The sequence below is a fragment of the Numenius arquata genome, chromosome 23 (genome assembly GCF_964106895.1).
Source record: "Numenius arquata chromosome 23, bNumArq3.hap1.1, whole genome shotgun sequence".
In the NCBI taxonomy this organism is placed as follows: Eukaryota; Metazoa; Chordata; class Aves; order Charadriiformes; family Scolopacidae; genus Numenius; species Numenius arquata.
Genome location: NC_133598.1, coordinates 7,065,198 through 7,078,286, shown reverse-complemented (window position 1 = coordinate 7,078,286; position 13,089 = coordinate 7,065,198). Strand labels below are relative to the sequence as shown.

The 13,089-nt window shown below is 66.7% G+C and overlaps 1 protein-coding gene across 1 annotated transcript; it reads right to left on the bottom strand.

The window, feature by feature from the left end:
* Window positions 1-2,701: 2,701 nt before the first annotated feature.
* Window positions 2,702-11,728, bottom strand: IGFBP4 (insulin like growth factor binding protein 4). Its single transcript, XM_074162925.1, has 4 exons — window positions 11,362-11,728; window positions 5,269-5,423; window positions 4,997-5,131; window positions 2,702-4,724 (listed from the first exon to the last, which is right to left on the bottom strand). The coding sequence occupies exons 1-4, from the start codon at window positions 11,726-11,728 to the stop codon at window positions 4,596-4,598; spliced, it is 786 nt and encodes a 261-aa protein (XP_074019026.1). The 3' UTR covers window positions 2,702-4,595.
* Window positions 11,729-13,089: the final 1,361 nt, after the last annotated feature.

The window sequence follows — 13,089 nt, the reverse complement described above, 5'->3', positions numbered from 1 at the left end:
GCTGCTCACGACAGCAGTGATGGGCATGAGGGGAATATGAACATTCAAAGGCTTCAGCTCCAAACGATGCTCTGGGGGGTGATGGTGCTGCCACCCCTGAGCCCGGCCAGCACCGTCCCCACTGATCCCGGTCCCCAGTGCTGCTCCCCTGCATCGCCAAATCCAGCCACAGCCGGGAGCGTTCATCTCCTGGGGAACTGGGGTGGCTGCTTTTCCCCGCTTTGGGATGGGGAGCAGGCCCACTGCCAAGCACCATCTTCCGTACGTGGAATTTTTAGTTCATTGAAAATCCTTTCCCAGCGAAGCGTAGCTGGAGCACAGGCCCAGACACTGCAGGGACAGTTCAGCCAAAACCACCTGGATTCAGGAAAAAACAAACAATTCTCTGAGCTCCTCATGGCTTCCAAAGTTTGTCCCAGGCTTCCTGGAAGCGCGGCTCTTGGTTTTGGTTCCCGGGTCCCGTTCCAGCCATTTAGTAACAAACCCAGCCCCTGTCCTGGCCGGGCTGGCGGGTGTGTTGCCAACAGCCTCTGCCGATGGCGGGTGATGTCCCGTGTCCCCAACCACAGCGACACCCCGAAAACCACCGATGCTGCGGCGTGTGGCTGGGCTCTCCCTGGTGACGGGGACACGGATCGCACCGGTGCCCACCTGCCGGGCATGTGGGTGCATGGACACAAGTGCACTTGCATGAGTGACACACAAAGCCCCAATGTGGCTTTGTGGTGACAGTGGGGTGGGGAGTTGCGCAGTGGCCACGGGGGTTCCTGCACAAAAACGTCCTTGCTCAGACACATCGAGGGTGCAGGAAGGTTCAATTTCCTCCTGACACCGGCTTCTTGGTGACCTCCAGAAGAGGGAAAGTGCCACAGCCCTCCCTTGGCCAATGGAGAAGCGATGGCACATGGGGAAGCTGGGTGCCCTCAGTCTCCAAGCATCGTGGGAAGGGGCAAACAACCCCCCCTGGACCCCGTGGCACCAGCCCCCATGCTCCCAGCAGCGGCTCTGCCAAATGCAGACGCACACACGTGTTTTTCAGCCAAATCGGTTCCCAAGCCCAGTTCCTGGTGCCCCCGCAGCCATCAGGGCTGGGGCAGATGCAGTGGGGGGGGCCCAACAGAGAGCCCAGGGAGCCCCAACGCAGGGAACCGCAGCCCGGGGCAGCCATCGGCGCGAGGCCAGGGTGCTGGGCTGGGCTCCAGCAGAGCTGGCGTCGTCCCTGGTCCGGCTGCCGATGTGCTGCGCCAGCAAATTACAGCCCTTGTCTGCATTGGCTGCAGCCGGCTGCCTGCGGCCCCGCTCCGCCACGCTGTTTGCACAACCCCGAGCACCACCGGCCGCGCGCCTCCGGTAACTGGAGCACCGGGCTGGCAACAGCCCCGGACAATACCTCCGGCCCCGGGGAGCCACGACGCCGGGGACCCAATGGTCCTCCTGCGATGTCACTGCAGGCAACGCCACCTTCCAGCCATCCTGGTGAGCACGGTTGCTGCAAACACCGTGAAATGCCGCGCCGTGGCCAGGAGCACCGGGCAGCCGGGAGGTTCCCACGCTGGGACATCTCCCACCTGCATCCCCTGACACCCTCCCGAAACACTTTGTGGGGCTGGTGATGCTCGGTGCATACCGGCACCGATGATGCTCAATGCACACTGGCACTAGCATGCACACATGCCATGGGCTACAGCTCTGCGTGGCCAGCAGCCCTCCCTGGCCACCATCACGTCACCCTGGCACGAGCTGGTGCCTGTCCCTGTCCTCCCCTCAACTTTGAAGCCCGTCCAGTGCCTTGTCCCCACCTGGTGCCATCTCCAGGCCCCAACACTGCTCTGTGCCACCGTGCAGGGACAGCGGTGACAATCCCGGCTGCTCTCGCGGTTGCACCGAGCAGAGGCTGAGCTGGGACTCATGACAAGGCACAAAATCATTCGCTTCTTGCCCCATCCCTGCTCGGTGTAGCTCCTCCCGAGGCTGCGTGGGTGCCTGGGTTTTCAGGGCTGCTGAACCCCAAACCCAGCACGGTGTACCCCAGGCTGAGGGGACCCTGTCCCTGAGCAGGGACGGCACGGCAGAGCCTGTCCCCACCCCGGCGGGATGCCCAGTGCCGGCCCTGGCCCCCAGGGCTGGGGATGCTGCCGAGCGCAGGCAGGGTCTGGCCCTGCTCCCGCAGCCCCGTCCCGGGATCTACAAACCAGACGCTCTCGGCTCAGGCATTTTTTCCACTTCCAAGCGGCTGCGATCCAGCCCCTTCGCCCTCCCCAGCTCCCCCCACCCCGGCCTCCCCTCTCCTGCTCTGCAGCCGCCCGTGCCCACAGCCCCTGGCACGGGGCAAGCAGGTGCCTCTGGAGGTGGCCAAAGGGGGTCCCTGCCCGGTAGGGGGTGAGGAGCAGCCCAGGGCCCAGCCTGCGCTGAGCTGCACCCGGGGGGAGTTTGGGGAGGGGGGGGCGGGAGGGTGCCGAGGTCGCAGGCGGTTTCTGGTTTAATTGGGCTCATTTGGAAGGGGAGCGTTTCCGTTCGGCACACGCCGGCACCGCAGGAACACAGCTCCCAGCCGGGTGGGATCCCCGCAGGCTCCTCGCTCCTCCTCTGCTTTGCTCCCCCCGCTCTCCTTTTCTTTAAAGCAATGCAAAGCTAAAATACACGCGATAGAAACACAGGGAAAATTAAATACAGTAATTACCTTTTTTTTTTTTTTCTTTTTGACGATACAAAGGCTCAAGTTTACTGTAAAAGAGAGTGGGTGCTACACGCGGGTCCGAAGGGACGGGCTTGGCCCAGGAGGAACCGAGAGAAATCACGTCGGCGTGGGGAGGGGGAGCCTTACGCTGGTATATGATCGTGTGTAAATACAGCCTTAAACTACAGGAGAGACGATACAAAACGCTGGAGCCCTCTGAGCTGGACACGGAATGTGCCCTGGCGAGCGCCAGCATCCCCGGCTGCCCCAAAACCGGGAGAGGGTCTGTGGCTCTGCCGGTGCTGCCCCGGCCGTGTCGGGAGGGGAGGAGGGGGGTTCCGGGTGGCCGAGCCCACCGGGCTGGGGCTGCCGCTGCGCCCTGCACCCACCGCGGAGCCGCTGGGGAACGGGGGGGCAAAAGGGTGTTTCACTAAAACTGAAACATTTTGTTCCCATCGGGGGCCATGGCACCCGCCAGCGTGGCCGGGGCGAAACCGCACAGAAAACCAAAACCTCCCACTGCGGCCATAGAGCCAGGGGGTGGGTCGGGGGGGGGAATGGCAAAATCATCTTTGGCAGGCTTGCCATGGCAGCCAGCACGGCCGTTTCTCACCTAAAAGACATTTAGGTGAAAAATTTCCAGCCCCGCTGGCTCCCACAGAAGAGCTTCAAAGAGAAAGCAGGAAAAAAAATAGTTACAAAAATAGTGACAATGCCTCAGCTGAGAACTTTGCGCTGGCGAAACCCACGGATCCTGTCGCTGAGACGTTCCAGAAATTCGTCCCCGTTTTGTCACGTTGGCCAAGTTGGAAGAAGAGAAGACAGAAACCATCGCCGGCGGTGCCCCGTTCCACGGAGATGGAGGATTTCAGCGGGTGGTTTTAATGGGTGGTTTTAACACCCCGCCAATGACATTTTTTAAATATTAAAAATCTTTGGGGAAGAAAAAAACAAAACAAAACCAAAAGAAGCCCTTCCTGATGGGAGGCGTTTCCTGGGCTGTCCTCGTCCCCCAGCCCTCCCCGTGGACCCAGCGCCCGTGGGGACACAATGCACGCCTGGGGGTGCCCGGGCCCCCGGGACGGGGCAGGGGGAGACGGGATGGGCAGGAGGACAACGCTGCGGCCGCCGGGTTTGTCCCTGCACGGGGAGCGGGACGGGGCCGGGCTGGGGGTGCCAGGCGGTTCCCAGGCCATGGGGCTGGGGGCTGCAGTGGGGAGGGGGAAGGTCTCTTAGTGCTCAGCGTGGCTGCGATGCCCATCGCGCGCACACGTTTTGGGCGAGACGGAGCCAGGGAGGGCCCCAGGCAGTCGGTGTCTGGGGGGTCTCTCTGGGCCCCCCCAGTTGCACGGGCTCCCCTGGTCCTTGCCCAGGCAGCCATGGCATGGCAGGACGAGGCACTTATGCTGCCACATGCAGAGGTCCGGAATGGATGGCAAGGCACTGCGGACGGGGGGGGCACCGTGGCACCCCACAGGGCACCAGCACGGCTGTGCCAGGTTGGCAGCTGAGCCTCCATCACAGCTCCAGGTCCCCCAGCCACAATGCAGCACAGAGGGGCTGGGACGAAAGCCGGGGGGGCACCACGGCAGCGAGAGCAGCACCGAGGGGCGGCAGCAGCACGTGGTGGGTGCTCTCCCCCCCGCTGCACCCCAACACCATTCCCAGGGCAGTGTCTGTCCACGCAAGTGTCTGTGCATATGCTGGGGACCCCTCAGCGGTGGTGGCTAGTGGTAATGGCACAGGTCGCGGTGCCATGCCGCGTGCCGTGGGCAGCCCATGGCGCAGAGCGTGGTGGCGATCCGGGGTCCCCTGGCACCAGGGAGCTGCTCGGCAGTCATGTCCCCTCTCTTCCTCACCTACGCAGCCCCGGTGGCTGTCCTGGCCGCGGCACGGCGCGGGGCTGCCACGGTGATGCTCACATGCTGTCTGCCAGCTGGTGACAGTCCAAGTCCCCCTTCAGCTCCAGGAAGCCCGGCAGCTTCACCCCCGTCTTGCGGTCCACGCACCAGCACTTGCCCCGCTGCCCGTCCAGCGCCGGGTGACACTGAGGGGACAGGTTCGGTGAGGGGCACCCAGCCTGGCCCCCACAGCCCCATTCCCATGGGCTGCCTGGCAACGGCAACCAGGAGCTCTCATCAGGGCTTTGCCACCCTCATCCCACCCTGGGGCTTTTGCAAAGGGTGATTCCCGAGGGTGATTCCCACCGAAGGAGCCACGGGTGGGCTCTGCTGTGCCCCGGCACTGGCCCGTCTGTCCGTGTCCCCTTCCCAGTGCCCCCCCCCCGGCGCCCCGTGATGGGAGAGAGCCATATCCTACCTGCTTGGGGTGGAAGTTGCCGTTGCGGTCGCAGTTGGGGATGGGGATGACGTACAGGTCCTCGTGCGTGCGGGTCTGCGAGGCCGCCAGCCTCTCCAGCGCCCGGTGCAGCTCGCTCTGGCACGAGCCCTGCGCCTGCGGGAATGGGGGGGGAGGGGGGCTGAGCCGGCAGCGGGGCTGGCGAGTGCCCCCACCCCAGCACCCCGGGACCCCCACCACCCATCCTGCCCCCCCTCGAGCCCAGCGCCGCCCCAGTGCCCCGCGGTGCTCACTATGGGCCGCGTCTCCTCGCGGTGGTACGGGCTCCCGCTGTTGCGCATCTTGTTGCCGTTGTTGACCCGCTTCGCCTGCTGCTTCTGCAGGCACTTGCGGTCGTGGATGCTGCAGGGGTTGAAGCTGTTGTTGGGGTGGTCGATCTCCTCCTTCTCTGCAAGGACACAGACAGGAGGGGGCTCAGCACCAGGGGGCAGCCCCCAGGGATGGAGACGCTCCTGCGGTGCCCTGTTCCTCCGCAGAGCAACTTGCACCCCCAGGCACAATGTGTAGCCAGTGCTGCCGGACTCCACGCCACCCTCCCCAGTCCCCACAGGCGTCACCCCCAGCCCCGGGTCCCCTCCTGCCCCTGCCACCTTCCTGCAGCACTGGGAAAGGCTCCTGGGAGTTTTTACGACTCATTAGCCACAATTCACGGGCTTGTTGCCATGTGTCTGTTATTGTAGGGTGGCAAATGCACGCTGCAAGAGCGCCGGGCAGTTGATCCAGTGTGCTGCGTGGCACGAGGGTCAGGCCGTGCCCCGGCCAGCCACGTGCCACTGGGCGCCGGGTGCTTGCCCACCAGGGAGCCCCAGCGAGACCCTGGTGCCCCCCAAAAGCTGCCTCTGAGGAGCTGCAGGGGGAATGGGGGCACCGGAGCTGCACCGGGGCGGTGCTGAGCACCCGCCAGGCTGGGACGGCACCGGGCGCCGCGGCCGGGAGTGGAGCCGTGCTCTGCCACGGGGCACAGCCCCCGCAAAGACATGAAAGAAGAAATTCCAGGAATAAGAAAGCTAATCTCCTGCGGGGCCAATCCCGAAAGGCGGCGCTTGGCATCCTCGCCTGCGCCAGGAGCGCAGCCAAACTGCAATCCCAGATGTTGGCAGCTGGACGGGGTGTCATGAGACACGAGCTCTCATCGTGATTTTTTAAAAAGCTGCCGGTCCCTCTGGTTTGGGGCCCATTAACGCCCTGTGGAGGGGGGACGCCTCGAGGAGCTGGGGTCCCACCTGCACTCAGAGCCACGTCAGGCACAGCCCGAGCAGCGTTTTGACTCCCAGCCCACCTGGGCTGTAAGAGGAAAGCGGCCAGGGCTCCCTGCCCGAGTTTATCCCGGGGCTGGGCTTATACTAATCAATATTGCAGCCAGCAACAGGAAAAACCTTCCCAAAGCAGGCGGGGGGCAGTCATGGTGCAGCACGGGTGGAAGCACCCAGGGGCTCACAGCAGCAGGGACGGAGGATGCCGGGGTGATGCCGGGCACTGGCCCTTCCCACGGACAGGCAGGAGCAGGCAGGAGCAGGCAGGAGGGTCAGAGCCACAGCCTCCTGCCCACCACATCCCCGTGGGATCCCGGCCCTGGTCTCCCATCAGCACCTCACACGGCGGCTCCCCTGCAGTGAAGGGTTCCTGGACCGGTTCCCAGCAGCCTGGCTAAAGTTCACAGCGAAGCCCCGATCAAATCCTTCTTCTTCATTCCTGTTATTTGCTTTTTGTTTAATCTGTCAATTTTTTCCAGGAAATGGCTCATGCCCTTGAAATTTGAAACACAAACCCAAAGTCTCCAGGACCCCATGCAGAGTGATGCCAGCCCTGGCGCACACCAGCCCCGGTGGCACCAACCACGGGGCCGTGGCGCAACACGGGTACCAGCAGCAGAGCCCAGCCAGGGAGTGGAGTTCGGGGGGGGGGGGGGGCTCAGGCAGCGGTGCTCCTTCCCTCCCCTGCCTCCCCCCTGCACCTTCTCGGGGAGAGATGTGAGGAAGAGCCAGGTGGGAGGTCTGGCACCAGCGGGGGCCACATGCCAAAGTCCCGGCATCTCCATGGAAGACAGGACCGGGAGGCACCGGCCGTTGCCCGCTCTGCCCCGGGGGAAGCCCTCACCCACCCCCAGCACAGACAAACACCCCTCCTCCCCCCGCCAGTCCCCTTCAGAGCATCGAATCTCTCGGCTTAAATAAAACCAGATGCCAGTAACATTTTCATAAGGTCACATGAAACGTCGGTGCCTCTGGGCAGCGAGGCGGCTCTCTCCCGGCACTGGGCTCGGGGGACAGAGCTCTGGGACCCGCAATCCCCCCGACACAGGGGGGCTGAGCTGCCCCCCCCCCCCGACTCACACACCAGCCCCAGGATCCCTCCCCACTGCAGGGATCGCTGCAGTCTTCGTGGTGATTTTCCCACCCGCTAAGCAACCCCTCAGCAATCCCTCTGCACCAGCTGGACGAGGAAACTCCTCACACTCACACACAAAGACATGGAAAAAGCAACTTCTGTGGCGCCTGGAGGCCCCCAGCCCGCCAGCCCCCCGCATCGCTCCCGGAGCATCCCTTGGGAAGCACCATCTGGATGCCAGCCTGGCAGTGCTGGTGCCTGTGGGGCGTCCCTGAGCCTTCCCACACCTCTCCATCGCATCCTGCTCCACCGTGGCCACCCAGGGCATCCCATGGACCGGCCACCATCCCCCTGGTGCTGCCGGTGACGGCTGGGGCCGTGCAGGCAGAGAGAGGTCTCCAAGCGACAGGGGAGGACAGGTAGAGTGGAGGGGGGTTCCCACTTGGCCAAGGGCTGGGGGAAGCCCCTCTGGCTGGCTTGGGATGGAAGTGGATGCCAAGGGGATGGGAACGGGTGCTGTCCTCGCTGGCTGTGCAGACCGGCTGCCCCGTCCCGGCAGCAGGAGGATTCTGCCCGGCCTTCTCCTCAGTCCATGGACAGGAGACACAAACGAGTCATTCAGCGTCGCCTTCAATTAACGGGAGCTGCAAATGAGGTTGGTCACATGCTGAACTTGTGATTCACCGCGCTGAGCCCGAGGGAGTAATGAAGGGCTCCGGGCTCCACCGCGCGGCTCCCGTGGGAGGAGAGCCCGGGGCAGTGAGCGAAGCCTCAGGACCGCGTGTGTGTCCGTGGGAGAGGGACAACTGTCAGGGACCCCCACAGCTCCAGCCCCGCTCCCCACTGCTCCACCAGCCCAGGGGCAAAGGACCCCACGTGCCCCATGGGCCAGAGGGGAGACATCCACGTGTCTACGGCCGACACGGCACGAGCTGCGGTGAGTCCCAGCACCCTCCGCTTCCCCGTCTGGCACCCCTGGTGCTGCCTGCGGGTGGTCCTGGCAGCACCGCGGGCTCTCTTGGCCACTGGGGCTCTCGACTTGGCAGGCGCTGGCGCGGGGAAGTCTGTGCTCATCCTGCCGAGCGCTGGCCCCGGCGGAGCATGGAGAGCCAGGCCATGGGGGTGGCAGGGGCGCAGGCACCAGGCACCTAGTGTCCCTTGGCCAGGGACACTGGCCGGGAAGCCTGGCCCATCCCCATCCCACAGGGACACGCTGAGCCCTGCCGTGCTCCAACACGGCCAAGCACATCTGCGCCTCCCGGCTCAGCGCCCGACGTGAGCCAGACGGAGGAGACGTCAGGATGCAGGAGGGGGTGTGAGGGATGCAGAGGCAGATTGTCGCCCGTAGGGACCAGAGCCTTGCCAGGAGCAGTGCCCAGCCCGGAGAAACCCAGCCATGGGCGAAGGCCAGACCCCATCCCCAGGGACAGCTGGGAGAGGGCAACAGCCTCGCCTGGCCCCCTGAGCGGGCGGAACGGGGCAGTGAGGGACATGTGGGGTGGACATCGCCAGGAGCTGAATCCAGCCTGTTCTCGCTGCCCGTGCACCGTCCAGCCGGGGCTTGGCCACTGCTGGCCCTCCTGGCCACTGAACACGGGAAAGGAACAGGATCCCTCCCCGCCACTGCTTACAGCGACCACACGGGATGCGCCCAGACATAATTATTTACCCAGCATTAAATCACTCGTCGCGTGCTGAGGAAAAATGTCCTCACCTCTTCCCAGCTGCCACACACGGGTTCAGCCATTGCCTCCCCCTGGCACCCACAGGCTGTGCCCAAAAGCCACGGCTGGAACCTGCCGGGTCCAGTCCCATCACAGGGCTCCGGCCGAGCAGCGGGATGCCCCGGGAGCTGGCAGGGCTGGGAGCGGGACACAGGGACCAGGGTCCTGCACAAGGTCCCCAGACCCGCAGCCACGGGAAAGGGTCTTGGGTCAAGAGAGCAACCACCTCGCTCCCTAGAAAGCCCCATCCCATGGGTTCCACAGGTCCCAGGCAAGCGGAGAGGCTGTTTCCTGGCACTGGAGCAGGGAGCCATCGCCCAGCCCCTCGGAAAGCCCGGCCTCAGCCCAGCCCCCTCGATCCCAGCCTCTTCCCTGGAATGCAGAGCCCCCCGGGCCGAGCCCCCAGACAAAGTGTTTACTGTACGAGCTGCACGTTAACCGCTTCCCAGCCGCCCGCCCGCCGCAGCCTCCGCTCGCCCGGCACCCGCTCAGCGCCGGCGGACACGGGCGCAGCCGGGGGGCACCTGCTCCATACACCCCTGCCTCTAAATAAGCATTTAAGTCCCTTCTGCTCACCCAGAGGGGACCCGTTGGGTGCACCGGCCGTGCCAGGGTGCCCTCCCTATGCCAGGCAGGGCTGCGGTGGGAGCGATGGAGCCTGCAGCCCCCTGTCCCCCGCTGGCTGGAGCGGGACAGGGGCCCGCAGCTCAGACGTCCCACCGGGACCTTCCCACTGGGGCTGCACCGAGCGATGTCCTGCGGGGTGTCCTGTCCGCGTCCTGCCGGGCTGTCCCGGGCGAAGGGGCTCACTGCTGCCCGCTCCCCCATTCTGCCACCTGCGACGCTGCGGGCAGGCGCGGTGCCCGGCTCCCACGGCCACCCACCCGTCCCAGCAAAGCCAAATCACCGCGGGAAGGAAGGGGAAAAAACTGCAAGTCTGTTTCCTAAAGGCTCTGGGAAAAAATGCTGCGTTACACGGGGCACGGCCAAAACCAACAGGCCTTGGCAGCGCGACGCAGCCCCGGGCCAGGGAGCCCAGACAGCTCCTGCAGGATGTGGGACCAGGGACAGGTAGGGCAGGGGCCTCCACCGCAGACCCCATGCCGAGCACTCGCAGCCAACTCCTGTCCCCACCTGTGAAGGTCCCTCCTCACCATGGGGACACCGGCAGAGCTGTCATGGACCAGCCATGGGAAGAGGGAACGGAGCTGGGATCTGGGAGCTGGCATCTGGGAGCTGCTCCAGCCCCTTCTGCCCCTCGGGGAGCATGAGGTGACCCCATGTGGGGACACAGGGCCAAGCCAGCTTGTGAACTGTCCCATGGTGGGATGCTGCTCCCCTGCTCCAGGGGATGTGGTCCCCATCACAGCCCGTAGACAGGGAAGGGGGGGAATGTGGCAGCCAGACCCACCGATGGGCCAGCCCCATGGGCCAGTTCTCCACGCTCAGCCCCAAGGGCCAGCTCCATTCCCGCTGTCAAAGCCACAGCGCGACCTGCACAGCTCTGGGTCTGGGCTCCCACCTCCAGCTCTGCTCCTGGCACCCAGACCCTACCCGAGCACCACGGGGGTGGCAGGGGGGCCACGATCAACACCTGCGAGAGGGTCCTGGGGCAGACAGGCTGGGGCAGAGCCCACGGGCAGTGGGTTTCTCCAGCCTGGCTCTGCCTGCTGCCCACACCCCCCCCGTCCTGCCCGGCCGGGGAAGGACACAGAGCCCCGGCACAGAGCCCAGCCCAACCTGCCGGTGAGGGAAGCAGGTGCCCCGAGGCCTCTTTCCTGTTTCCTCCTGGCAGCGCAGGCAGAGCTGCCGGCAGCATCCCCGGGGAAGGGGGAGTGCAGGGGTCACCGTGCAACGGAAGCTCCCCCGGCAGCTGGGACCTGATCCCAGAGCCGCGGGTGCCTGCGGGACCCCGGCTGCCCTGCCGTCCAGGGGCACTCTGCAGCCAGGGCACGGTGGGTGACGAGTCCCTGCGAAGCACCCCACTGCAACAGGCACGGAGCCACCGGCCGTGGCAGCGGTGGGTAAGGACGGCACAAATGTGACCCGCTGGTACCCGGCTGAGGGAGCTCAGCGCTGCTCCCTCCCTGGGATGCACTCCATCATCCCCATCCCGGGGCTGTCCCATCCCGCTGCAGGGTCCCGGCAGAGCCCCCCGCTCCACAGCCCCAACTCTTGCCAAGCGCGCGGCCAGCAGGTTGGCGCAAACAGGGGCTGCTCGGGGGCCGCTGCTGGCAACCCGGCACCCACCCCTCACCGCGGGGCCGGCCTTACCTGGGGGCTGGAGGCTCTCCTGGATGGCCTCGACGTCGGCCAGGTCGGTGCAGATGCCCTGGCCGTGCATGAGGGTGTGCAGGGGCCGGGGCACTCCGCGGGGGGGGTAACAGCGCAGCCCGGCGCCGCAGCGGGCGGTGTAGACCCCGCAGGGGGTTCCGCGGCCGAGGGCGCAAGTCGCGCAGCAGCCGCAGCCCGGTTCCCGCACCAGCTCCGCGCAGCCCTGCGGAGCCTTGCAGCGGGCCAGCCGCTCCTCCGAGCACGGCGGGCACTGGATCGCCTCCTCGCCGCCCACCGGCCCCGCCGCCGCCGCCAGCAGCAGCAGCAGCAGCGGCAGCGGCAGAGCGCGCCCGGCCGCCCCCCGCATGGCGGCCCCGCTCCGCGCCCGCGCTCCGGCCCCGCTGCTGGCGGCGCTGGGCTGGCGGCGGGCGCGGGGCGGCGGCGGCGACGGAGGCTTTATGCGGCCCCTGGCCACACCTCCCGCCGCCGGCACCGGGGCCACCGGCGGGGCCGCCCCCGCCGCCACCGGGAAGCCACCGGGGAGAGACGCTCCCCGCCCGACGGGGACGGCGGAGGCGGCGGCACCGGCGGCTTCGGCACCGGGGAGGGCGGCTTCGGCACCGGCGCCACCGGCGGGGCAGCTCCGGCGCCGGGCAGCCCGGAGACCCCCCGGCCCCGCGTCCGCCCCGCAGACCACCCGCCGCCCCCTCGCAGCCCCGCTGCCCCCGGCAGCCGCCCCGACAGCCTGCCCGGCGCCGCCCGCCCCGTCCTGAGAGCGACTGGGATGAACCGGGGGTAGGGGGACGGACACCGTACGGGGGCTGTGCCCGAGACCCCCAGCGTGGGGCAGCCCGGGGTGGGCTCCAGGGCCCGGGGGTCTCCGGCGGGAGCAAAAGCGCTGCCGGCAACACAGCACCGCGGGCAGCTCAGCCCCCGTCTGCCAGCGACCCCCGGGGGGCACCGCGGGCTCCCCGCGCCCCCTGGCCCCGCACCCGCTGGGTCCCCGCGCCCCCAGACCCCGCACCCGCCGATTCCCCGCGCCCCCCCCGGCCCCGCACAAGCCCGTGATAAGTTGAAAGCTGCCGGCACCTAGTGGCTATTTAGGAAATCGGGAGGCGAGTGGGCGGGGAGCCCGAGCATCCCTCCCCGGGCACGGGCGGTGGGACAGCACCGCGGGAGAGCCGGGAGACGGCAGGGACCGGTCCCTGTGCTCGGGGGGACAGGTCCCCGAGAGTCACCCGGGGGTCTGCTGACCCGCGAGCTGCACCCAGGGGCATCTCAGCCATCGCCGGGCTCGGGGCAGCCGGGGGGACCCGCCTGGATGTGGCAGGGGGGTCCTGGATACAGCCCGGGGTGGGATAAGCTCCGGCACAAGCACAGCCCCGCTGCCCCTGCCCTGCTGGAGATGCCACAGCGCCTGGGCTGGCCTTGCACGAGCTGTCCCCAACATGCCCGGCTCGCTGGGGTGGGGGGAAAGGGGGCAGAGAGACCCCCTCTCTCTGTCCCAGGGCCAGGATCCTCTGTGGCCAGGGGTAAGGCAGAGACCAGGCTGAACTCATGACATGGGACAAAGAGCGGCTGAGCGCTGCAGGGAGCTTTGTCCCGCATGCCCAGGGACACACTGGCACAGCATCTGTGTGCTGGCCATGTCACCACGCTGGCCTTGGTCAACGCTGGCGAAGCCACCACCCTGTGCTCCACAAAGATGGACGAGATGACCACGACTAT